Consider the following 26,497-nt stretch of genomic DNA (forward strand, 5'->3'; position numbering starts at 1 on the left):
CAGTGTGTGACTCGGTGAGTGTGATTGTGACAGGGAGCTTGTGGCACTGCGAGGGCGTGTGACACAGGCCGTGACACTGCTCGGCTTCGCGGGGTAGGGACCCATGTGACTGTGTGAATGTGTGTATGTCACTGGTAAATGTGTCGGGGTCACAGCTCCATGCCGCCCAGAGGGCAGGTGATTGAGGGACCCTCTAATAGCCCGAGCTTAGGCGCATCACCTCATCCTCACACTTGTATATCTCCCCAATCCTCATTCTAGAGGAGCCCCCTTGGTCCCGTTACCCTCCCCCTCCCACGGTCCCCTCCATAGCCCCACCCCCAAGACTTGCTGCGGCCACCGACGCTGACCGCTCTGCGGCTTCGGCCAGAGGGGGAGGGGTGGACTTCCCCTGAGCGCAGTGAGAAGGGAGGGCCATTCGGGGTGATCTGGGGGTCTGGGCGGGAAGAAGGTGGATCTGGAGGAGCAGATGCCCAGAAAAGAAGGCACCGGGGGAGACATATCCCGTGCCTCCACTTCCCAGGGGGGCAGGGTAGGGGACAGGTGTTTGAGTGAGGTTAGGAAAGGAATTCGGGAGGGGTCCCAGATGGGGGCACAGGTGGGATAAGTGTAAACTGAAGAGCCAGGGAGGGGGACGATCTGTGTATACGGGCCTCGGGTAGGGGAGAGATAGCCAAAGGGGTCCTGGCTTTGGGGAGCGGTGCTGGGGTCCCCTCCCAGCAGGACCAGAGCGGTCCCGAGCTCCACCTCCCGGCCGTGTTGGGCGGGGGAGGGGGCAGGGAGGCGGGAGGGAGGCAGGCGGGCGGGCCAGGAGGGGGGGGGCAGGGAGGGGGCGGGCCCGGCTGTGCTCTCCGTTCGCCGTTGGCTCCGCCACCGCTGCCGCCACCACCGCCGCCTCACACACTCGGGGAGCGGGAGCGCGGCGCGGACGCGAAGCCGCCGGGGCTGCTGTGCCCAAAGCCAGCCGGAGCCGAGCCTGAACCGCAGCGCCAGCCAGAGCCGTGCCGTGCCGAGCCGCAGCCCGGGCCGGGGCCGGTGGCGGCTCATGGACTGCAGGGCCCGCGGCCTGCGCTGCCCAGAGGCGGGTAAGGATCGGTGGCGGTGGAGGCGGTGGTGGCTCCCGGCCGGGAGCGGCCATGGCCGGCGGGAGCCGAGGGAGGGGCGCTCGGCCGAGCGAGGCCACGGGGGCCCGGTCGGTGCTCAGCGCGCCGGGGCTGAGGTGGGGGCGGTTGGGGTTGCGGCTGGGGCACCCTGGCCTCCAAGGTCCGCCGCAAAAAGCCGAGAGAGGAGAGCGGGTGCTGGACTGGGCTCCAGCCTGGGTGCCCTGCACCCTGGCGCGCTTGGAGCTGCGGGGATAAGGGGGCTCCAGCCGCGCGAGGGATGGAGATGGCCTGGGGCAAGCCCGCAGCCCCCAGTTGGAGGGGGGGGCCGTCCCCGAGGATGTAGCAAGCAAGGACCCTCATTCACAACGCGCACACACACACACACACACACACACACACACACACACACACACACACACTTGTTGGGCGACCAGCTCGGATTACTCAGGCGCTTCCAGCTCCCCGCGGGCACCCGGAGGGCCAGACCACGGACATATGTACACACATACATATGTGCACACAGGCATACCTCCCGCACACCAGCGCCCACTGGGGCACCGTCAGTAGCTCAGAATCTGCTTCAGCTTCTGCATGCTCAGCAGCACGGACACAGAACCCGTGGCCATACAGAACAACAAAACACAACCGGGTGTGACATTCGGCGACATGGACACACAAACGCAATCTCATGCCCTCACATACGAGTGTCACGGCCACAGTTCGCTAGATGAACACTCAAAACCCAGCCCCGCACACACATATTCCTTTAAAGGCACACACCCTAACATAAATTATGTTACATTCCTTGACCAGAACACAGGTACACAACACATGTCTCGCTTGCACCCCTCGACTGCACCCGTAAACACAGAACCCAGTGTTTCAGCACACTCCTTGACGGCACACGCCCTAACACAGCAAGTGGCACCCACAGCAGCGCCTCACGGGCACAAACACAGAATCTACTGCTTCACACATCTTAACACTGGGTGTCACACACACCTTCCACCAACAGTGTCACATTACACCTTGCAGCGTATACACACAAACATACACGCTCTGTCCCTCTCCCTCGGAGGCCAGATTCCGTCAGGGGAAGCCGCCGGGCGCCCCTTTCCCCTTAGCGCCGGACAGTGAGTGTAAATTTCGGCCCAGCGGGAACCCTAGGGGCTGGCCGGACCTGCTTCCCTGCCGGCGCCTCCCCACCCCCACTTCGGGGCCAGCCGGCCGGCCGGGTATTCCCGGAACGAGCTGGACCTGGCAGGCCGCGCCAACCCGCCTCCCCGGAGCTCCAGGGCCCTAGGTCCCTTTGCAGAGGGTGCAAGCCTTGGGCGGTGTTTGCGACCCTCTTCGGACCATTTAGCTGCGTTCTCCGAACCACCTGGATCCCCAGCACACCTGGGGCCCACACACCTGTGTCCCTCTCACACCCGGGCGTCCTCTCCGCCGGGTCCCGGCTGCAGGCCAGAGTCGTGTGTGCGGGCAAGGCCCTGGGACCAGGAGGGCACGCGCGCGGCACGCGCAGGATCACAACTGGCAGGCGAGAAGGACTCGCACCCCTTCCCCCCAGCTACCCTCGGGAGCCCAGACTTCTGGCCTCAGTTTTTCAGCAGTGGTCGGAGACCATTCCTCTAGCAGGAAATATTCGGGGCTGCTTTGAGGTCTTTGACGATTGAGAGTGGGGCAAAGCCCCCTTTTCCGCCGTCCGCTAGAGGGTCCGTTTTACGAGTATTTCTCCTCCGGGCCGGGCTCGCTGCTTTGTGATTCCGGCGCTGGCTCCCTCCCCGCCCCCTCCCTGCGCCCGCTGAGCGGCTCCAGCCGACGCCGGCTTGCGGGGGTCCCTAGGCTGAGGCCCGAGAGGCGGAGGAGGAGGGAGTCCCCGCGGCGGCCCCTGGGGCGGGGGGCACCAGGGGCCCGCCGGTGAGGCGCGTTCTCACCGCGCCGCGCTCGCGCCTCGCCCTGAGCTCGGGAAGGCCCGGCGTCGCCCTGCTGAGGGTGGGGGTGGGGTGGGGCCGGCCGAGCCGGAGGCTGGTGGAGAACAGCCGCCGTCCCACCTCACCCGACACACTGTCCCGCGTCCTCTGGGAGGAGATGCCCCGCGCGCAGGAGGTGTACGGGGAGCGCCCGCTGACCGCGGCGGTGTAGGCTGGGGTCTGCCCCGGCCGGCAGAGTCCAGGATGTCGTGCCGGAAAACGCCGAGAGCCTTCCATTACCTGCTCTGGGCCAACCCTTGGTAGCTGCCAGGAAGGAGAGCGCGCAGAAGGTGTTTGTGACAGCCCAGAGGTGTAGGTGTGTGTGGGGTGGGGGTGTGTTACTTTCTTGACGTGGCGGTCTGGGAGGATTGAAATATGTAATTACGACCAGACCAGGGGATGGAGTGGAATCGAGGAGAGAGCGATGAGAGGGGCCTCCAGAGACTGCCAGGGGCGGGGTGGTAGGGGAGCAGGTCTGGTTTCAGTTCTGGCTGCATTTAGTTTCTTCCGTTCCCTCCCACCCAATCCACAATTCCAAAAGGGATTTCAGCTGGAAAGGGGGGTCTTGCTGGTAAGGCGTTCTCCTGGCAGACGGGCTGCTGCTGTGGCTACTTGGTCAGGGGAGCTGGGCTAGGTAGAGATAGTGAGCTAACTGCTGCGGAGAGTGGGTGGAAGGGTCAGGAGAAGGTCTGCAAGGGTGGGGGGAGGAGCTGAGCAGGAGTCAAGGCTGGGGGCAGAGGAGATGGGAAAGGAGGAGGCCCTTCTAATACGGGTGAGGTCTGCCCCTACCATGAGAGAGGATAGTTGGTGCTGCAGAGAGAGATTCTTTCAACCATGTATTGAGCACCTACTGTCTGCTAGGGCCCATGGTGGGTGATGAGGATGCAGTACTGTAGTAAGATAGACACCATCCTTGCCTTCATAGGTCTTCCCAACTGGCAGGGGATTGGCTCACTTATTTATTGAACCAATAAGCACCTACTGTTTGCCTGATGTTGGAAATAAAGTGCTCTATTCGGTGATGGAAAGCTATCTGTCTTTTACAATGTAATAGACCTTAATGCATCAGCTCTCATTTAATCCTCCCAAATAACTTCAAGAGGCAGGATTATTTCCATTTCACAATATGGAAATATGTTCAGAGAGGTGAAGTCACTTGGCCAAGGTCACACAGCTAGGAAGTGGTGGAACCAGGGTTTGAACCCCGACAATCTGACTCAGAATGCAGGTGCCTGGAAACCCTGCAGAGGCTAACAGAGGGTTGTGAAAAAGAAGGGAGAGGAGCTGAGGGCTGTGCACTTATTCACTGTGGGAAGCCTCTGAACAGCTCCACCCCACACAGCCCAGCTTGCTTACCCTCCTCTCCCAGATGTTTGCTATGTCCCTTGGTGTTTTGTGCCCACAGTGGTGGTGACTGTTGTGTAACAGTGCGGGAGTGAGGGTCAGGGCTGACCTGGCCCTTGGGACAGTGATGTCTGCCCCCGTGTGTTTCCTCTCTGGCCACAGCATTCAGCAGGAAATGGCCCCTGATCCCCGAGGTGGGCTGTCAATGAAGGTTCCAGGTGAAGCCTCACCACTGTTCTCCTTCCTCCCCAGATGTTGACACAGATGGCGTTTTCCTTGGCCTTCCCTGGACTCTGCCCCCTCACACCTCACTGTGCTCCTCTGGCCTGAGAAGAATGAGTCACTGTCCCTACTGAGGCTCTGGCTTCTCAGGGTCCTGGGTGCCCAATGTCGCTAGGTGGAGGTGGGGACACCCCTGCCGGGAAGGCAGCCAATGCCTAGGGAAGGGCAGATAAGGCACTAATCGCTTCAAAGGCTGCCGTCTGGGACTAATGACTCCCAACAACCAACCACCAGGACAAAGTTCAGAGATGGTGGGAGCAGGGGGTAGGAAAGGCCGCCTCACTGCTACTCCTGGCTGTTCTGTCTCTCTCTCTGCATCCTGCGAGGGCCTGGGTTCCTTCGGACCTTGAACCCTAGGCTCTCTTATTTCTCTTTCACTCCTTGCCCTGCAGGTTTGGCAGCCCAGGGATTGCGTGTGTGTGTGTGTGTGTGTGTGTGTGTGTGTGTGTGTGTGTGTGTGTGTGTTGGCGGGGGTCGGGGGGGGCGGCAGGGGTGGTACATAGCAACCACTGATTCCCATTGATTTCCCTTCCCCCATCCGGCCTTTTCCCAACTCACGTGAGGAGGCATTCTTATTTCTCAAACCCCAACTCTTCTGCTTACTACTTCTGTGACCTAAGGCAATTATTATTTCTGAGCCTCAGTTTTATCATCTGTACTATGGGGAGCCATAAATTAATAATAAATAGTACCCATTTCACTGGGCTGGGAGGATTAGATGGGAAATGGATGTAAATGTAGTAAAATCTCTGGGGGAGTGTTAGTTGGGTTGATGATGATAGTGAGGAGAGTGATGATGATAATAAAGGTGATGATAATAGAATTTATACTTCTTTCTTAACTCCAAAGACCTAGAGTACCTCAAAGTTGTTCCCAGAAGGTTCCTGACCCTTGCTGCCTCCACCTTGCTGCCTGGGGGTTTCTCCAGGTCCCTCTTCCAGAATCAGAATTCCTAAGGGTGGAGCCAGATAATACTCATTTTAAAGGAACTCTCCAGGTGCTTAAAGAGCCTAAACCCTCTTCAGCTCTTATTGGGCAACCTACTCTGGGCAACCCTCCCCCAAACCCATTTCCCCCCCAAATTCCTCCTTCCTCCCTGGAAACCACCCCCCCCCCCGCCCCCAACCTTCCTTGCCTTGGATATTCCCTTTTGGTTTTCTTCCCAACTCAGAAGTTAGATGCCACAATCCTTTCCTGACCCCTAAGGGTGACAGGGTGAGTGAGAGAATGTGTATGACAGTTAGGGGGCAGGCATGGGGAGGGGGGATGTGGGGGGAATGTGTCACAAGCATGCTATGTTTGTGCTGCCTGGAAGACCTGAGGGGTTAGAGCCCCTGGTTGTGACCCAAGATGGGGAAGGAAGCCCCCAAGGTCAGTGCTTAATCTGTAGCTCTTAGAGCGGCTACAAATCAAAGAATTTGTAGCCAAAATTTGTGAGTGTTCATTTTTCTTGGAAGAATCTGCTGTGTGGTTTCATAAAATTCATAAAGGGGAATGTGACCCAAAAAGGTTACCAACCGTTGATCTGGAGGGAGTGAGTGGAGGCAGGCCGGCACTGCTTTATTTCTCCTCTTTGTCATGTTTAGGGTAACTCCCAAGTAACCCCCACCCTGCCAAGACTTCTGCACGGAATTGGTGCTCACAATGATCCCATGTTGTGTGTGTGCTGTGCACGGGAGGGCAGGATAAGGCGCCCAGAAGGGAATGAGGTTCTTTGGAGACAGGTGTGTTTGGGTTGAGGCTTGATGGTAAGATGAGCCCAGTGCCAGGTCCATGCAGAGAGAGGGGAAATGGCTGGAGGGTGGATCCAAATAGAGCATCAGATAAATTCCTCCCTCCTTTAAAGAGATTAAGATTGCTGCTGGGAACAAACACACACACTAATCTGATAACAGCCTCACAGGCGTTGAGCCTATTAGTGCGAGGAGTGACCAGGGAGGGGGCTGTGTTTGTGTAAGGAATCTGCATTCAATGACCATTTGCTGAGAGTCTGCTAGGGACCTACACAGAGAAGGATTAAATCAGACCCCAGGGAGTTCTCAGTGGAGTAGGGAAATTGGGCAAGAAAACAAGCAGTGACCATACAGAAAGTTCCAGGATAGGCTAAGCCTGAGAGGTAAAATAATCACAGTCATTCCTGAGCTGTTACTGAGTACCTACAGTGTGCAGGGTCCAGGGCAAGGCCCTGAGGATGTAGGAGTAAACAAAGCAGAGGCTCTCCCAGTCTCCGCTCACAGTCTTATAGGAAAGAGAAACAATTCACAAGTTATTTCCCAAACAGCTACTTAACTACAATTGTGAGTGCTTTGAGGGAGCATTTGTTGAATACTCACTGTGCTAGGCATTTAGCCCACATGATCTCAAACTCCCTAGGAAAGAGGTAGTATTATCCCCATTTTACAGATAAGGAAACTGAGGCTCTAAGTCAATTGCTCCAGCTCACGCAGTCAGAAAGTGGGCAGCTGGGGTTTGCCTCAGACTGTCTGATGTCACAGTCCCTGCTCTTCTCCACCCTGCTGCCTTACATCTGTCAAATGGGCACAGCCCAACAAAAATGACAAATAGTCCTTGAGTTAGAACCATTGTCAGCTCCACAATGACAGATTGCATCTGTCTTGTTCGCTGCTGTGTCCCGCTGCCCAGGATAGAGCCTGGAATGTTGTAAGTGCCCAATAAACGTTCACTGAATGCATGAATGAGCACCTATAGTACGCCCAGCTCTGTGAAGGTGAATGGGTGGGGGCTGGGGGATGACTGTAGGGAGCCCCGTCCCTTCCTTCGGGATGCTTGGAGAGGAGTAAGTGCAGAAAACACAGGAATAAGTGCACAATAACTGGGATTGAACAACACGGGCGGGCGGTGTCCCAGGCTGCACAGTGATTCATTGCCATGGGATTGGGACACACAATAAGTGGCTGTGAGTTGGAGGAAGGAGAGGTCACCGAGGGCTGAAGAGGCCTGGGAAGGCTTCCTGGGTGACCAGAACCTGCCTTCAGTGGGGTGGGTGTGGCCTGTGACAGGGCCTGGGCTGGGATTTCCAGGAGTGTGTGTGAGGCACATACTCCAGGAGCTAGGGAAGGGAGATTGAGCCTGAGCCTCTGCTGAAAGTACTGGGCTGAAGACTTTGGATTTGAATAGAAGGGCTGGCCGTGGTCGTGGTAGTGCTGGAGAGGAGGAGGGAGTCAAGACTGGGACTTAGCTGGAGGGTCTGGCTGGGGTCTGCTGATGCACAGCTCAAAGCTGGGGGAGATGGGCAGAAGAAGCAGGCTCTTGTGGTGATGGCGGTGCAGCTTGTGGTTGGCTGGGGCATACAGGCCTCTAACTGGAAGGATGTGGGGGTGGGCGGGGAGAGGCAGGTATGAGATGGGACTGGACCGATTAAGCAGGGGAGGGGCCAGATGTTCACTGAGAGACTGAGCAGGGGTATGGGGAGTGGTCAGGGCAAGGCTGCTGGTGTTATTGGCAGCTCTGTCCCAGTTAGACCTGCTGGGCTCCTAGTTGCTAAGGATAGGCTGGGGCAGCTCCCAATGCCAATTCCAGGGCTAGTCAGCTCTGACCACAGTCCTGACTCCAGTCTTGACATCTACTCTCTCCTTCCACATACCTGCCCGTGTCTCTCCTCCCCCCCACCCCCAACCCCGGTGGAGAGGGAGGGTAGAGGAGCCCCGGGAACTGTGTGTGTACACACAGGTGTGAGTGCCCAGGGGCATGTGTGTTTGGAAGGGAGTCGGGAAGGGCTAACACCTACTCCACAACCCTAACCGTTTTCAAGCCTTGATTGGTGCCCAGTCCAAGCTGGCCCTTCATGAGGGTGGGGACATTGGGCACTAGGGTGATTACTGTCAGGAGAAAGGGATTTGAGATGGCCTACCTCCTGTGCGTACACTGACTTGGCATCTCAGAAGGGAGAGGAACGTGACGTCATCCCTTCTCCCTGCAGCCAACGTGAGTGGCCCTCAGTGTGGGCGGCGATGATCCGGGGTCTGGGGAATGTGAGGGTACCTGCGTCTCTCTCCTACCTTGTAATGTGGCGGTGGGGTGGGTTGGGGGTTGCTCCTGGTCTCACCCTTCCGCTTGCTGTCTCTCCCTGTCTCAGTATCAGGGTAATTAGCATGGGTGACTGTGGCAGGCAGGATGCTGGTGAGAAGGAGGTGTTGGGCAAAGCACAGAGTAGAGAGCAGGGAGGGAGGGAGTGAGGGAGGGAGTGTCAGGTGGGTCAGGGCGTTCCATGGGCAGGAACTGCTCTAGACCTGCTCCTCCAGCTGGGGCAGACACCGCTGCTACACCAGCTGTGGGTGAGACTCAGGATTCTGGGTCCTGGAATCAGCGTTCTGTACTGGGGCAGAGCTCTCTCCTGGGAGATCAGTGTGTTAGGTGGCAGAGGGGGAGTCGGGGGCTGGCTCTGGGCAGCCCTCAGGGCCTGGGCTCTCCTCCCAGCTGACCCCCTGTTTTGTCTCCCTCGCTTACAGCCCTCCTGATTCTGGAGCCTGCCCGGATGGGGTCCCTGAGGCACAGCCCAGGCCCTGGGGGGCAACGGTTGCTGCTGCCTGCCTTGCTGCTGGCACTTCTGCTGCTGCTGGCTCCATCCCCAGGCCATGCCACTCGGGTGGTGTACAAGGTGCCAGAGGAACAACCGCCCAACACCCTCATTGGGAGCCTCGCAGCCGATTATGGTTTTCCAGACGTGGGCCACCTATACAAACTAGAAGTAGGCGCCCCGTACCTGCGGGTGGATGGCAAGACGGGCGACATCTTTACCACGGAGACCTCTATCGACCGCGAGGGGCTCCGTGAATGCCAGAACCAGCTCCCTGGTGAGCCCTGCATCCTGGAGTTTGAGGTGTCTATCACGGACCTTGTGCAGAATGGCAGCCCCCGGCTGCTAGAGGGCCAGATAGAGGTCCAGGACATCAATGACAACACGCCCAACTTCGCCTCACCAGTCATCACGCTGCCCATCCCCGAGAACACCAACATTGGCTCACTCTTCCCCATCCCGGTGGCTTCGGACCGCGATGCTGGCCCCAACGGTGTGGCATCCTATGAGCTGCAGGTGGGGCCCGAGGCCCAGGAGCTATTTGGGCTGCAGGTGGCAGAGGACCAGGACGGAAAGCAGCCGCAGCTCATCGTGATGGGCAACCTGGACCGGGAGCGCTTGGACTCGTATGACCTCACTATCAAGGTGCAGGATGGTGGCAACCCCCCACGCGCCAGCAGCGCCCTGCTGCGAGTCACCGTGCTCGACACCAATGACAATGCCCCCAAGTTCGAGCGGCCATCCTACGAGGCTGAGCTGTCTGAGAACAGCCCCATAGGACACTCGGTCATCCAGGTGAGAGGCCCCTCCATCTAACTGTCAGGGTGACCCACATTTAGAAATGGGAGCCTACCCCAACCTCGTGAGAGTTTCCTTCACTTAAGGGCAAGATGGCCAAGATATTGTGGTGAGATCTCTTTTCCCCAGCGCCCGCCTGGTGAGACCTTCCCACAAGTCCACCACACCCCAGCAGGGGATTTACTTTCCTCTGTCAAGCTATTCAGGTGACAGTGACATAGCATATGAACAGTGATCCCCCCATCCCCGAGGCAGACTTAAGCTGGAGAAACCTCTGCAAAGTGAAACCCCCTCCCAAGTCAAATGATATCCTCCTCCCCAGCCAAGTGAGCTGAGCTGGAACAAGTGAACCGCCTTTTGTCCAAGTAGAATCTCTCCAGAGATGAGAATGTCTTCCCAACCAGGGGCCCTTTAGCCACATACGAGTTTCCTGAGGCTGGAGGACAGAGCCTTGCTTTGCCCATCCCTGACAGTCAAATGAGATCATTTTAGCCAGGTGAGTCCTCAGAATTCTAGAAAACTGTACACAGATGTCTATACACCCACCTCCTCCCCTAGGCACTGTGTGCCCATGGGTGTGGGGTGCTGGGCACAGTAGGGGGGGTCGGTGGCCTCTGCTGAAGCTCTCAACACCCCTCTCGATGGGAACTGCCCCAGGGGCTGGGCAGCTTGGTGGGGTCAGGGCCTGGGAGAGAGCAAAGAAAGCGTCCCTGCAGACAGGTGGGCGTATCTCCCACTGTCATCTCAGCCCTGGCCTCCTGCCAGCCCCAGCTCCTTTCTCCTTCCCCATGGGCTGAAGCTGTCTGTCTTTGATATGAGGGAGCTGAGGAGGGCTCAGCCTTCCCTGCACACCGTTACCCATCCTGGGAAACCCTTCGTCCCAAGTCCTCAAGCTGAAGCAGGGCACGGGGAGGAGTTTTGGCCTTTTTTTAGAGGCTGATGGACTGGAACCTGTAGAAGAGAGACTGAGAAAGAAAAGGGAGACAGTCTGGGATGGCGAATAATAATAGCCTAGGTGCCAGGCACTGTTCTGAATACATTATGTGTATTATATCATTTAATCTCCACAGTACAATGTAAGCATTATCCCCATTTTGCAGATGGGGAACTGAGCCCACAGAGATTAGGAAACTTGCCTGGTAACACCCACCTGATGTGTTCAGATTCCACCTTGGCCACATCCAACATTTTGGCTTCAGAGCCCATGTGTGTAAGAGCTGGGAAGTGGGATGAAGCAGGAGAATGGGGCAGAGATGAGGCTACGGGTAGACAGAGCAGAAGAGGGAGGATGGGAGAGAGCCAGCAGTGGGAAAGAGGCAGAAGGAGAACTGAGCAAGATGGGAGGGAAAGAGAGACAGAAGTCAAGAGTCAGAGACAGAGACAAAGAGAGGTAAGATGGCAAGAGAGGCAGACAGGGAGGTGGGTGACCAATCTAGAGACAGGGAGACAGTGGGAATCATAATGAAAAAGTTGGTGACAGACTGGGGGAACAGGGGGATGGAGGGGCGAGGAGAAACCATTAGAGGAGTGAGCAGAGACCAGGTAGCTCACCAGTGTTTTCACTGTCAAAAAAATCCTGATGGGAAGGAAAGGAGACTAGCAGTGGCCTGAGGGCCTGCTAGGTGCAATGCCCAATACTGTGTCAGCACCGATTTTCAGAGATGGATGGACAAAAAGAGGGATAAAGGCTATTTAGGGAGCACTTGCCATGTGCCAGGCAGTGTTACGCATTTTTACACTTATCATCCCATTTAATCCTCACCACAACCCCATTAAATAGGTTCTATTATTATCCCCATTTTACACATTTGTAGACTGAGGCTTGAGGATGTTAAATAATTGGCCCAAGGCCTCATAGTTGGGAAGTGGCGGAGCTGGGATTTGAACCTAGGACTCTTGCTCCGCTCCCCAGAGACTCTGCCAAGTTGCGCCTACCCTGTCTACCCCCTCCCCCCTCCTCCCCCGCCCCCGCCCATACTGCCTTCACATTCTGTTGGGCTGTGACCTAACTCCAACCCTCTTGTTTCTCCCTGACCAGTGCTACCTCATGACCATTCCCACCTGGCTCCTGTTGCCCCATTACCACCCATGTTTGTATAGACTTGGGCCGAGTGTGTGTTGGCCTTGGCGTGGGAGGACGTGCCCACTGCAAAGGGACAGACAGTTCATTGTGTGATGCTGGGAGCCCAGCCCGCTGCCAGCAGGCTCTGTGGCCTGCACCAGCCCCTCCCTCCTGGCCGCAGGCTCGGCTGGATTCCTCAAGTTGATGCCTAGCCAGCACCAGCCCTGGGAGGGGAAGAGAGATGAAACAGGTTTCCCCGGTTTTGACAGAGTAGTGACCTGGCCTGGCCCTGGCGGGCTCCCTCTGACCCACATCCCTACCTGGCTCCTTTCAAAAAAGAAATCCCCTCACCTGTGGCCTCCAGAGGGGCACGTGGGTCTCCATTCGTGTGCCAATAGACACGTGCATAAACACACACCTTCTCACATAATCACAACACGTGTGTGTGCATGCATGCATGTTGCACACATATGTCATGCATACATACCATCTCTACTACTCACACCTTTCCAGCTCTTCAGAAGGGTTTGAAGGCCAGTTGAATTGGGTGGAAGGGCTGCCCTGGTTGCTAATTGGATCCTCATCCCCACATTTGGGCGGACTAGTATAGGAGTGATAAGTAGAGTTCACTTCTGCCCTGTCCCATCTCTAGTAGTAGCTTGTAGCACCACTGAGGATTTGTGGGCTGTATCTGTGCTCTTCAGGGAAAAAGATCAGTAATATATGCCGAAGTGTCAGGATTGGGAAAAGGGCAGGGCATGCGTGTGCTGCTTTTGGAAAGGGTGCCTTGTTAGATTAGTTGCGTCTGCCATGTTCGTTGGAAAGGCAGCAATGTGTCCCTTAATTTGTTATCCCCAAACTAACCCAGCCCTGTTTTCCTTGTTTATTCCCCCTGCCCTGTAGGTGAAGGCCAATGACTCCGACCAAGGTGCCAACGCAGAGATCGACTACACGTTCCACCAGGTGCCCGAAGTTGTGAGGCGTCTTCTGAGACTGGACAGGAACACGGGACTTATCACTGTGCAGGGCCCCGTGGACCGCGAGGACCTAAGCACCCTGCGCTTCTCGGTGCTTGCCAAGGACCGAGGCACCAACCCCAAGAGTGCCCGAGCCCAAGTGGTGGTGACCGTGAAGGACATGAACGACAATGCCCCCACCATTGAAATCCGGGGCATAGGGCTGGTGACTCACCAAGACGGGATGGCTAACATCTCAGAGGATGTGGCAGAAGAGACAGCTGTGGCCCTGGTGCAGGTATCTGACCGAGATGAGGGAGAAAATGCAGCTGTCACCTGTGTGGTGGCAGGTGACGTGCCCTTCCAGCTCCGCCAGGCCAGTGACACGGGAAGTGACAGCAAGAAGAAGTACTTCCTGCAGACGACCACCCCGCTCGACTATGAGAAGGTCAAAGACTACACCATTGAGATTGTGGCCGTGGACTCTGGCAACCCCCCACTCTCGAGCACCAATTCCCTCAAGGTGCAGGTGGTGGATGTCAATGACAATGCACCTGTCTTCACCCAGAGCGTCACTGAGGTTGCCTTCCCAGAAAACAATAAGCCAGGTGAAGTGGTCGCTGAGGTCACTGCCAGTGATGCCGACTCGGGCTCCAATGCTGAGCTGGTTTACTCTCTGGAGCCTGAGCCGGCTGCCAAGGGCCTCTTCACCATCTCACCTGAAACTGGAGAGATCCGGGTGAAGACATCCCTTGATAGGGAACAGAGGGAAAGCTATGAGTTGAAGGTGGTGGCAGCCGACCGGGGCAGCCCCAGCCTCCAAGGCACAGCCACCGTCCTTGTCAACGTGCTGGACTGCAATGACAATGACCCCAAGTTTATGCTGAGTGGCTACAACTTCTCAGTGATGGAGAACATGCCGGCGCTGAGTCCAGTGGGCATGGTGACGGTCATTGATGGGGACAAGGGGGAGAACGCCCGGGTGCAGCTCACGGTGGAGCAGGACAATGGTGATTTTGTTATCCAGAACGGCACGGGCACCATCCTCTCCAGCCTGAGCTTCGATCGGGAGCAGCAAAGCACCTATACCTTCCAGCTGAAGGCGGTGGACGGCGGCGTCCCACCTCGCTCGGCTTACGTTGGCGTCACCATCAACGTGCTGGATGAGAATGACAATGCACCCTTTATCACCGCCCCTTCCAACACCTCCCACCGGCTGCTGACCCCGCAGACCCGTCTGGGTGAGACGGTCAGCCAGGTGACAGCTGAGGACATTGACTCTGGTGTCAACGCTGAGCTGACCTACAGCATCGCCGGTGGCAACCCTTACGGACTCTTCCAGATTGGATCACATTCCGGTGCCATCACCCTGGAAAAGGAGATTGAGCGGCGCCACCACGGGCTGCACCGCTTAGTGGTGAAGGTCAGTGACCGTGGCAAGCCCCCTCGCTATGGCACAGCCTTGGTCCACTTGTATGTCAATGACACCCTGGCCAACCGCACCCTGCTGGAGACCCTGCTGGGCCACAGCCTGGACACGCCGCTGGACATCGACATTGCTGGGGATCCGGAATACGAGCGCTCCAAGCAGCGCAGCAACATCCTATTTGGCGTGGTGGCGGGTGTTGTGGCCGTGGCCTTGCTCATCGCCCTGGCCGTGCTCGTGCGCTACTGCCGGCAACGGGAGGCCAAGAGTGGCTATCAGGCTGGCAAGAAGGAGACCAAGGACCTGTATGCTCCCAAGCCCAGCAGCAAAGTTTCCAAGGGAAACAAAAGCAAGGGCAAGAAGAGCAAGTCTCCTAAGCCCGTGAAGCCGTTGGAGGATGAGGATGAGGCCGGGCTGCAGAAATCCCTCAAGTTCAACCTGATGAGCGATGCCCCTGGGGACAGCCCCCGCATCCACCTGCCCCTCAACTACCCACCAGGCAGCCCTGACCTCGGCCGCCACTATCGCTCTAATTCCCCGCTGCCTTCCATCCAGCTGCAGCCCCAGTCACCCTCCGCCTCCAAGAAGCACCAGGTGGTGCAGGACCTGCCGCCAGCCAACACTTTCGTAGGCACTGGGGACACGACGTCCACGGGCTCTGAGCAGTACTCCGACTACAGCTACCGCACCAACCCCCCCAAATACCCCAGCAAGCAGGTAGGCCAGCCCTTGCGGCTCAGCATGCCCCGGCCCCCACCCCACCCCTACCACAGGGCCATCTGGACCGAGGTGTGGGAGTGACAGAGCTGGTGTCTCGGGCCTGCCGTGCTCACCAGCCCAAGTTAGTGGTGGGAGGTGGAACCAAAGATCGGAGGACGCTGGGACCGCTGATGGCCCTGCTGCCTCACCCAGGCTTGGAGGGTCGGGCCGAATGAAAACTGAGGGTGTGCTCCGTGTTCCCCCCCGCCCCCTCCACACTGAGAGAGGCCTGTGACTTGTCACATCCTGGGACACTGGACCAGCTGCTGGGTCCTGCAGGTGGGGACTGATGGGTAGGTGAGCAGAAGGGTTTGGAGGCAGAAGCGGGGAGGGAAATGGAGAAGAAGTCTTCTCCAAACGTGGGTCTCTGTCTGAGACCAGCCATGGGTGCTTCTCTAGAGGAGAAAGGGGGAGACCTGGGGTCCTGGTGGGTAACCAGGTGGACGCTCTGTCAGGGAGGGGGGCCTCCCCATTTGTGCCTTCTCTGTGTACTGTGTGTCACCCTCTTCCCCACCCCAGACTCCTGGGGCTGGGCCCCAGTTCCCCTCCCCCAGCCCCAAACACTTTGCCCTGATAATAAAGTTCTCTATTTTTGGAGTTTTGGCTTCTTATTTTCCTGGAACTGAGAGAAGGAGCGAGAGAGACTGGAAACAGCCCTTTGTCCGATGTCCTGCCTCAGTTTCCCCATCCCTGCTCTTTGTCCCTTCCCACGTCCCAGACCTGCCCCTCTGCCCCAACCCTATCTTAATTGACCAGGCCCCTCCCCACCATGACCATGTCCATGTTTGGGGGAAGTGCCTTTCTGAGCAGGCTTCAAATGGAGCTGTCCAGCAGTGTGTCCCCTTCCCTCATGTTTGTGAGGCCTCCCTGGGAATGGCACCCTTTACCAAGAAAGCGGATGGAGATGCACCCAAGTCCTGCCCTTTCTCCGCTGGCTGAGACTTGACCTTTCCCATTTGTGCACATCGAGCATCTCCCAACAGAGCTCAGACCAGAGCAGCTGGTGGGGGTGGAGTGCAGCCTGGCTGCCTCAGGTGAAGGCAGAGAACCTCTTAATTATACCAGGCACCTTGCCTCGAGGCAAGATCTTCCCAAGTCCTTTTCCCAGCCTCTTCATCCCAGTACCACTCAACACCCAGCAATTAGCCTGCTCTGCCCTGTGTCTCCCCACCATGGTCACCAGTCTGGGCTGCCGGGAGGGAGGGCCCAGGGAGAGGGGAGGATATCCCCCAGTGCTATGGACTGACCTGCTCTGTATCCCCACTGCTGACCAGGGCTGAGGTGCCCTATCCGGCCCCCTCCCTTCCCTTCCTTCAGCTCCTTGCTCTGGCCACCCTGAGCTGCTAGCTCTCACTCACTCTCTCTCTCTCCGTCTCTCACTTCTTGCTCTCCTGGGTCTGCCCTGTCTCTGGCTGTGCCTGAGGAGGAGGCTAAAGTCTGGGTGAGGGGCCTCAGGTCCTGGGGGAGTCTCTGAGGCCAGAGGCAACCTGTCTCCATGGCGACTGAAGAGGCTTGAGACACTCCCAGAAGATCCAGGGCGCCAGCTCTCTGCTCTGATTCCGTCCACAAACTCCCCAATGCCCCGGAGTACCCCCAAAGTAAAAACTCCTAGGGGCTTTGGAGGAGTGGGGCATGGGGAAGTGAAATCTGGTTTCATCTCATTTCCCTTGGACAAATAAGCATCTCTAGGGTGACCTCCAGCAGCTCCTGACCAATCATTCTTTCTCTTTTGTTCCTCTCCTTGCTGCCACTGCCTCTCTCTTTCTTCTGTTCCTTTAGCTCCTTAATCTCTTTTTCTTTCCCAAGGTCTGAGGGATTATCCCTTACTTGGCTCCAGTCCAACCCATCCATGGAGCCACACTGAACATTCAAACACAACCAAACCACACCACCACTGTCATCATTAAAACACATAGGCTGAATCCCTACTGTGTGCTCGGCATAGTACTAGACCTTGAGGAAAAAATGGTCATATTTCTACAAGACATACAAGTAACAAGATGAGGCAGTTGAGAATCGTGGTGTCGATTCTCACCAGTGAGAAGTGCCATATATAAAGCTTTTCCCAACTTGTTCTACCACTTCTGCCACTACTTGCTTCCATTTTTTTGAGTCCTTACCAGGTGCAACGTACCATGCTGAGCATTTTATGTGAATTAGCTCATCCACTGCTCATAACTCTTTGTGATGCAGGTCATTTTACAGAAGTGAAAGCTAGTTAGCGATGGAGTCAAATTCAAACACAAATCATCAGGAAATCTGATTGCCAGAGTCTGCTGTATTCCGTTATGCTATATAAAAAAGGGGTTCCAAGATTAAGTTCACATTAACCTATTAAAGGCTCTGCAAAGCCTGCAAGAAGGGAAAAACCTGTTAAACTTTGTATAACTCTGGGTTTTCCAAATTTATTTGACCATGGTGCCCCCTCCCTTTCTTTGAGGCACATAGTATGAGAAAACGTGCATAGGACATGGGTGCATAGGACATGGGGGTGGGCTTCCGGGGGGGTGGAATGAGAACCTTGAGCCGGCTCTTCGTAAAGTGAGGAACAGGAGTTGAATGGGAGGCTGAGCCAACTCCCAAGGCGGGAGTGAGCGTGACCAAGCTGGAGGCAGGGAGAGGGCAGAAAGGGGATTCTGGCTGGAGTGGGGGGTATAGGAGGGAGCTGAGACAGGAGACTGGAAGACTGTAGGTTGTAGAGGACATAGATGCTTTGCCAAAAGTTCCTTAAGAAGAAGTGGGAGGCCCTGAAAGCTCATGAGTTTTGGATGAACTGAGTTTTAGAGAGTTTACTGGAGTGTATGGTGGATTTAAAGTGGGTAGAGGTGAAGGTTCAGGACTGCACCTCTAAGGTCTGAGCAAGGATGGTGGAAAAGGGCATGATGGATGGATGGATCAGGCTGACCTTCTGGAGAAATGACCCACAGGACTCAAGGGATAATTGGATATGGGATAGGGATGGGGAGTGAGTGGAGAGCTACCAGGATCCCCAGATAGATATCATCCTTCTGAGTCTGGGTGGTAGGATGATGAGATCATTGCCCATGCAGAAGCTGATTAAAGAAAAATAATTTGGTTTCAGGCATGTTGAATCTGAAGGGTCCATAGGGACGGCCGACTGGAAATAACCAGCAAGGGTCTAGAACTTCTGGACTAGGGTCTGAGAGAGATTTTGGATCTAGGCTTTTTAAGATTTGATAGTCATAGAATTATAGGGAATATTTAGTGTTGAGTATGACCCAACCCTCCATTTTACAGAAAAGAATCATAGGAAAAAGACCAAGTGATGTGCCTAGGAGGCAGGACTGAAGCCTTAGATTACCAGGGACAGGTTCTGCAGGGAGGGAGGGCTGCTGGCTAATGTCTTAAAGAAAACTGGAAAGAAAAACACCCAACAGCCAGACTGCCCTGTGCCTCCCAGACCCTCCTGGAACCTATTCACTCCATCACCAGGTGGACGTGCTCCTTTACATCCTCCCAGCCCCAAATATCAGGTCAGTTTTGGGGATCTTGTCTATCATCACCCAGACCTTTCAGTGTTTTGGATCCCAACGTGGATCTCGAGAAGTGTTGCCTATGACTGAAGGTGGGGTGGGAGCCAAGGTGGGAAGGCAGCTCCAAAGCTCCCTGTGCTGACAACCTCCCCTACCCCAGCTGCCTTGGATGGCACGGAAATTGTGTAGGGTATCAGGAGGGTGGGTCTGCAAACCTGGTACACCCTCCTCTGGCCATCTTGAGAACCTCCTATTGAGGGTTTTAAAGACAAAGCACCACAAAGTCTTAGAGGATTAGAAGGAGCCTGGAGACTCATCAGCAGGGCCCTGGGCCTGGGCTGCTCCCACCCCTAGCCTCCAGGGGCCCTGGGTCTGCGCCCTCCACAACTTCTAATTTCCGGTTGGCAGGAGAACCGGTGGTGGTCCCAGGTGGGTGTTTGGGGGATGGGCTGGTTGTACCGAGTGCCAAGCTGAGGTTGCCAGGTTCCTGGGATGATCGTTAACCCGTGGCAGGCAGGCAGGGCTGCTGTCTGGGAGCAGCCTGTCACTGTTGCCCTCCCCCCACCCCAGTCCCCGCTCCAAGCTCCTAAATCCTGGCTCTACCAAGCCAGCGGCCCCTCCCGGAAGCTCCTTCCTATTTCCTAGAAGGAGCGTCCATTCGAAGAAGCCAGCCTTCCGAATCCCTGATGGATGCTGGGCCCCTCCCCCTATGCCCAGGTCCTCCTGGGCCCTGCCCTCTCCAGTTAATACTGTTTCCTGATCTGGAGGACTGGGGAGTTTCCACTGTTCTGCTACCCCACCCCCAAGGTGCCCTGGTTTGTTATCAGGTTCCCTTTCCCTCTTCCCTCCCACCTTTTTCCACTCCCAGGCCTCTCTGAAGGGGAACGCAGTGGGCACCTGGGTGGGTGGGGACTCAGCAGGGAGTCCTGCCTATGGCATTACAGACCAGGGGTGAGGAACAGAAGATCAGAAAGAGGTTAGCACCCCACTGGATGGAGGCAAGGAGAAGTTAACAGAGCAATGAGACAGGTGAGGAGCTGGAGTCTGGAGGGTGCTATTTGGAAACCAGGGAACTGTTCTGGTACTGGTGAGCTGTTTTGGAATTAGGAGTCTGTCCTGCTTTCAGAGAGCTGTTCTAAAAACTGGAGGCTTGCTGGTGTTTAGAGGCTATGCTGGAATTAGGGGAGTTGGCTGGTATTGTGCTGTTTTGGTGTTGGCTGTCTGGAATTAAACAGAGGCTGTGCCAGTACTGGGAAGCTGTGCTCTAACAAGCGGTTGTACTGGATTAAGCTTATTGTGCTGGCCTGGGGGCTGTCATAACACTGGGGCCTGTGCTGTGTTGGGACTTCCAGTGCGTGGTCCTGGCTGTCCTGGGAGCTGACCTAGAATCAAGGGGCAGTCCTCCGTTAAGGTCTCTGCTTTCTGGGGGGTTCTGCTGCGCTAGGGGCCTGGGCCTCTTCCTGGTTGCTGTTGAGGCCTAGAGGGCTAGGAGCTCTGGGGGTGGGCTTGGCTGGGGCTGTAGCCTGGTGCGGTGGTGGGCCCCGTGGCACAGGCTGGCCGGCCGGCAGTGACACTCCCTCTCCCTGCAGTTACCTCACCGGCGCGTCACCTTCTCCGCCACCAGCCAGGCGCAGGAGCTGCAGGACCCGTCCCAGCACAGTTACTACGACAGTGGCCTGGAGGAGTCTGAGACGCCGTCCAGCAAGTCATCCTCGGGGCCCCGACTCGGTCCCCTGGCTCTGCCTGAGGATCACTATGAGCGCACCACCCCCGATGGCAGCATAGGAGAGATGGAGCACCCCGAGAACGGTGAGGGGACCCCAGGAACGAGTAGACGCCTGAGGGTGGTGACAAGACCTTAGAAACAGCCTCCATCTCTTGAGCTGTCGTGTATTCAGCAGTGAACCCTGGGCTGAGTGCTTTCTGGTATATATTCACTTAACCTTCACAACCGCTCTCTGATCTGAGAACTTTATTGTGCCCCCTTTACAGCGGGGGAAACGGAGGCTCAGAGAGGTTGAGTCACTTACCCAAAGTCATATACAGGAAGTGACAGAGCTGGGAGGGATTCAAACCCAGGCATCTCTGACTCCAAAGACTGAATTCAGCACTACTTTATTCTGCTTCCTGGGAACAGAGACCCTGAGAATGGGGGCCAGAGGGCTCAGGTAGTGGTGAGGGAACTTTGAGGGAATCTTGAGATAATGAGAGCTCAGAGGGCCTTGAGAAAAGGAAAGGGACCCTGGATGCTATGAGGAGCCCAGAGAAGGGTGTGATGATCCCCTGGCGGGAGAAGCAGGAGAGGGTTTGGCTGAGGACAGGGAGTGGGGAGGCCTGGGGAGGGGAAAGGCTTGTGTGGGAGGGGCTTGGAGGGTGATGGCAGACGTGGGATCTGGGCTGGAGCAGAGGTCAGCATGGGAATGGATGGGGGACGTGTTGTCAGAATGTATGTGTGTAGTGCGTGTGTGTGCATGAAGGCACCTCTGGTGGCCCGTGGTGGGGAGACTAAATCAGCTTCCCCTTGGGATAGAAAGACTCTCGAGCTTAGAGCTATCCTCAGGTCTCGCCCCTCCCTCAGTCCGAACTCCCCCAGCCCGCCAAAAGATGAAAAGTTCCACACCTCACCCCTCGGGCCCAGGGCTCTTGTCTAACCTCCCAGGCCCCAGGTCTCAGAGTGCCCTCCATCTCCACCCTGCCCATCCATGCGCGATCTCACGCCCGTCTCGTCCTTTTTGTGCCCGCGCAGAGCCGGCTGGCCGGAGCAGGCCCTGAGGTGGACTGCCAGGTATGTGGGAGCTGCTCTGGGGTCTGGGGTCTGTGGGACTCGGCCCAGCACCCAGCCCCGCCCACCCAGTGCCCGTGCTCTGCTCCGTGCCACGTTGGGTCCCCCCACTCTGCCCTGAACTGAAGAGCCCCGGAGGGTTAACGACAGAGCTGTCCCCTCCTCACCTTGCACTGGCAGGAGGCCAAGCCAGGGTGAGTGGTGCCAGGGGAGTCCCCACCCTAGGTGGTGCCGCTCAGTCACATCCCTGGAGGGGGGCACCGCCTGGTACTGTCCCCAAGCGAGGGCGGGACAGGGGCAACTGTGACAGGAAGTACTCAAGGCCCAGACGTTCCCATGGAGACCCCCGCTGCCCAGCAACCACACTGGCTACTGCCGATGTCAGGCGGCCAACTTCTGTTCCCATGGGTGTTCTGGGAAGGGAGCCGGGGCAAGGCCAGGGGTGGTGGGTGGTGTAGGGGCCGGAGTGAGGCGGGGAGGGGCTGCATGAGCGTGCTTGTGGATATGTGAGTGTGTGCTCTACGCAAACCCCTGGCTTTGTAGCAGGGCCTTGCTGTGCTGGGGTGGGGTGGGGCCCCAGGGCAACTGGGAGCATGGTGAGGCTGGAGGGGGCTCAGAAGGGAGGCATGTGCCCACCTTTGTCTGAGGATAGAGATGCCTGGTGTAGATTTGTGTGTCCACACTTCTCTGAGGGTAGGTGTGTGTGTGTGTGTGTGTGTGTGTGTGTGTGTGAGAGAGAGAGAGAGAGAGCAGTAGAGAGAGAAAGAGATTGTGTCTTTAATGAGGATGGGGGTTTCCTCACCCCTACCTGAGGGTAGCTGTGCATGTTTCAACCTGTCTGGAGATAGGTGACGGAGTGTGTAGATGGGGTGTGTGTTTGTGCACCTGTCTGAGGGCAGATATGGTGGATGTGTGAGAGGAGAGCTGGAGGGTGGGTGAGGATGGAAAGAATGTGTCTATTTAAGGATAGATTGTGTGTGTGTGTGTGTGTGTGTGTGAGAGAGAGAGAGAAAGCAAGCATGTGGTGGATGGTGGGAGGGTGTGTGTCTATTTGAGGGTGTGTGTGCCTGTGAGCTCAGTGGGCAGGAAGGGGCGTGCACCCCTGTTCCAAGGCAGCATGGAGGCGCTGGTGGGAGGCTGTGGGGCAGAGCTGTGCGAGGCTGCCCTGCCTGAGGACCATCCTCCCCGCTCTCCCCTGCAGACCTGCGCCCTTTGCCTGACGTCGCCATGACGGGCACATGTACCCGGGAGTGCAGTGAGTTTGGCCACTCCGACACGTGCTGGATGCCTGGCCAGTCGTCTCCCAGCCGCCGGACCAAGAGCAGCGCCCTCAAACTCTCCACCTTCGTGCCTTACCAGGACCGAGGAGGGCAGGAGCCTGCGGGCGCCGGCAGCCCCAGCCCCCCGGAAGACCGGAACACCAAAACGGCCCCCGTGCGCCTACTGCCCTCCTACAGTGCCTTCTCCCACAGTAGCCATGATTCCTGCAAGGACTCGGCCACCTTGGAGGAAATCCCCCTGACCCAGACCTCGGACTTCCCACCTGCAGCCACACCGGCATCTGCCCAGACGGCCAAGCGCGAGATCTACCTGTGAGCCCCCTTCTGGCCAGCCGGCCATCCCTTCCCCAGCCACCGGCCAGCTCCCAGGCGGGCCCATGCCAGGGCCCCTGCTCCTGACCCCTCCAGCGTGGATTTCCTGGCCAGGGCCCTGAGTGGGGGGGTTACTGGCCTCATGACCACGCTGGCCCTTCCCCCATGCAGGGTCCAGGTCTTCTTCCCTCACTTCAGTCCCCAAACCCTAGGGAGCCCCCTCTTCCCCTTTATGGGGCTCCCCCCAGCTGATGCCCAAGAGGGCTCCTCTACAATGACTAGGCTCCAGTCCCTCGACTTCCAGGGGTCACCCCCTCACTTTGGGCAGATGGTAGAGTCAAGGGTGGGCAGCACACTTTTAACTCATTGTGTCCCACATGGCCAACCAGGGCGGGCATAGGATGCCCCCATTCCAGCCCTGCAGCAGGGCTGAACTGGGGAGCCCCTCTCCCTGGGAACTCCCAGAGGAAACTCTTGACTGCCAGGGGCTCCCTGAAGGGCTGTTGTTACCAAAGGTGGGGTGGGATGGCGGTGGGAGTGGGGCGGAGGCCTTGTCTTCCTGTACTGCTCCTGGGCTGGCCCACCTGCCTGCCGCATGCCCATTCCTGGTCCCATCTGGGCCCCCCCCTTCCCACTGGTCATGCAGTGTCTGTATATAAGGACCTTGGAATGACGTCCCCATTTCTGCCTGATTTGCAACTTTTCTTGTTGATGTTGTGTTGTCTCGGGGGACCCCTCTGGGGGGGGACCTGCCCTGCGCCCCCTCCTCCCTGCCGCAGTGCCCCCCACCCCAGGCCTCTATTGTTCCATGTTGTAAATACCCCTGGGGCTGTGGCAGGATGGGGGTGCCGGCCAGGGAAACAAGGGGGATGGGGGTGGGGATGGGGGAACACTCGCCTATCAGCAGAGCTGGGCTTTTATTTAATTTTTTTTAAGAATACAAATCTCTATTTTTTTGGAACTGTTGCGCTGTGCCCTGGGGTGGGGGGGATCCCCGCTCAGGCTGGCCCCCCACATCCAGATGAGCATCATGGAGGGGCCCTGAGGCTGTGGGGGGCAGCTGGCCGGGGGTGGGGAGACTGTGCCTCTGGCCTGGTTGGGTGAGTTGGGAGCAGGAAGGTTTGCTCAGGGGGCAGCTGGTTGCTGCCCCCAGTAGGGGGTACCTGCCCCCTGCCCCCTCTCTGCACCCCGCCCCCCCCAGCCCCTGCCATGACTGACCCGTCAGCCTGTAAAACCACCATTGCCTTGATCTCAGGGGGTGGGAAGGGCTGCCTCAGGGCACCCTGGGCTCCAGGCCCCCTTCTTCCAGTTGGGCTTCCCTTTGCCAGGGTCAGGGGTCCCGTGGCGTGGGGGGATCGGGGGGCAGAGAAGCCCAGTCAGCCATGATGAGGTGGGATTCTTTTCTTCACCTCAGGGGGCCAGGGTGTGAGGGGCATCCTGCAGAGGCCCCATCTCCCACTGTGGCCATCTCAAAGCCTCAGCCCCTCTTCCTTCCACAAACCCCCACTGCCTTGGCCCATACCTCTCCGGCTCCCCAGGGGCCCAGGCTGGGAGGCTGGAGACTCAGGGTATGGCCCTTGCTTGACCTAGTCTAAGCTTGGGGGGCGGCCCGAGGGTGGGAGGGGTGGGTACAGGCTGCTGGGTCGTCTGGTGCCTTTGGGAGCTGTGCTGCTGGAGTCTTGACTCCTGTAACCCCAGAGACCCCACCTCCACCCCTGAAAGCCAGGGGGCTGAAGAATCACCTTGTTCTCTGCTCCTTGCCCCTAACTTGGCTTGGGGTAACAGTGCTGGGAAGGAGAGCATTGTTAGGCTCGTGGCCCCAGCATACACAGCCCTTCAGTGGAGGGCGGGGGGGTGTAGAGTGGCCTGGGGTGGCAGCAACCAGGTCTAGGGATTGGCCAAAGGCTCCTTTCCCTGGGGGAGGCCCAGGAAGTGGGCTGGGGCTTGTTAAAGAGACAGCCCCTTCCCCCTGCACAAACGGGGCAGGTGCAATAGTGGTGGAGTTGGTAACGTGAGGTGCCCAGCTGGTGGGTCAGTGGCCTCGAGGGCTATCCTGGGTCCTGGGGGTCAAGATTCTGGCAAGAAGATTGTATGAGGCCCATTTGCTTGGTGGAGAGGGTGGTCCAGACAGGAGGCATTCCTGGGGTCAGTGGACTTCCCCTGGAAGCCCCTGGTGGCCTGGGCACCCTGCCCTGGTCTCGGAGACCCCTGAGCACTAGGTGGAAGGGCAGAGGAGCATTTTGCACAATGGAGAAGCCAGAAGGAAGGGGGTGGCCCAGGTGGCTGGGAGGGCTGAGAAGCACAGAGGAGCCCTTCCCACAGGCAAAGGCAGAGCCCCTAGCCCCCTGGTTGGGGTTGGGGCACTGAGTCTGTCACCACCTGGGCACTTGAGAGGTGAAACCAAAGGTGGGCAGGGGATGGGTGACAGCACTGGGGACCACCCCTGTTGGTCCTAGGTCTGTGAAGCCCTTCCCCAATGCCTTGTGTCGCGTACAGTTTTATGTACAAATAGGCGACATTTGGCCAGAGGAGACCCCGCTCAAACCCAGCCTGACCCAGTCAGTGTCTTCCTAGAGGGGACCTAATCTGTCCCTACCCCCTACTTCAGAGCATGTCTCTTGGTAGGGGGAGGGTATATGGGGACATACTTCTCTCCTAGGGTCCCTGAAGCGTGTCTCACATCCCCGGGGGAGGGTCTCTGGGGCATCCCTCACCTCTGGGGGCTCCCTAGGCCCTATCTCTCCCCTTGGGAGTCTCTGGGGGGGGGGACATGTATTCCTGCTGGGGACCATGGGAGCATGTCTCCCCCGCTACCCAGGCTCTCTGGGGAGCCTGTTGTCCTCCCAGGGTTTCTGGGAGTACTTAAGGCATGTCAGTCTTGGGCCGTCTCTCTTCCCAGGGAAGGGGGCTATCTCTGAAGCATGTCTGGGAAGAGATGTTTCTGGCCCTCCCTGCACCTCTCCCCCAGGGGTGTCTCTGACCTGCAGCACTTCGGATGAGACTGGGCAGCTCTGAGCTGTCTTTTCTCCCAGGGGCTCTGGGATACCTCTCTCTCCCGAGGGCCCGGCCTCTGGAGCCATTTCTTCCCTGTGTGGGGGCCGTCTCCTGGTGTTTGGTTGGCTTGTGTTGGCCAAGAGAAAGCCTCTTAGGGGGCGTCTCCACGCGGGACTTCTCTGGGAGGGGGGACTGTGTCTCGCCCATGGGGTTCCCGGGCGGTGTGTCTGCCCGTGGGGAGGGGGAGACTGTGTCTCCTCGGGTTATCTGAGTGGGGAGGGGGGCCGTGTCTCTCTCGTGTGTTGGGGGGGCGGGGGTCGGGGAGGGGGGTTTTGGGCGCATCGGATGCCCACACTGGGGTCGTGTTTCTCTTGGTTCGTGCCACTTCCCACCGC

The 26,497-nt window shown here is 57.6% G+C and overlaps 1 protein-coding gene across 8 annotated transcripts; it reads left to right on the forward strand.

Moving 5' to 3' along the window:
• The first annotated feature begins 876 nt into the window (after window positions 1–876).
• Window positions 877–23,969, forward strand: PCDH1 (protocadherin 1). Of its 8 annotated transcripts, XM_082454054.1 has the most exons (6): window positions 914–1,085; window positions 9,172–10,034; window positions 13,003–15,198; window positions 20,324–20,543; window positions 21,481–21,519; window positions 22,718–22,823. In XM_082454054.1, the coding sequence occupies exons 1-5, from the start codon at window positions 1,046–1,048 to the stop codon at window positions 21,504–21,506; spliced, it is 3,345 nt and encodes a 1,114-aa protein (XP_082310180.1). In that variant the 5' UTR covers window positions 914–1,045; the 3' UTR covers window positions 21,507–21,519; window positions 22,718–22,823. The 8 variants fall into 8 exon arrangements, 6 of the variants coding, with proteins under 6 accessions (XP_082310181.1, XP_082310180.1, XP_082310182.1 ...); XM_082454055.1 differs by lacking the exon at window positions 21,481–21,519 and having other exon boundaries at window positions 877–1,085; window positions 22,718–23,969; XR_014261646.1 differs by lacking the exons at window positions 21,481–21,519; window positions 22,718–22,823 and adding an exon at window positions 18,499–18,734 and having other exon boundaries at window positions 20,324–20,375.
• Window positions 23,970–26,497: the final 2,528 nt, after the last annotated feature.

Source organism: Balaenoptera physalus, assembly GCF_965194825.1.
Source record: "Balaenoptera physalus genome assembly, chromosome: 3".
In the NCBI taxonomy this organism is placed as follows: Eukaryota; Metazoa; Chordata; class Mammalia; order Artiodactyla; family Balaenopteridae; genus Balaenoptera; species Balaenoptera physalus.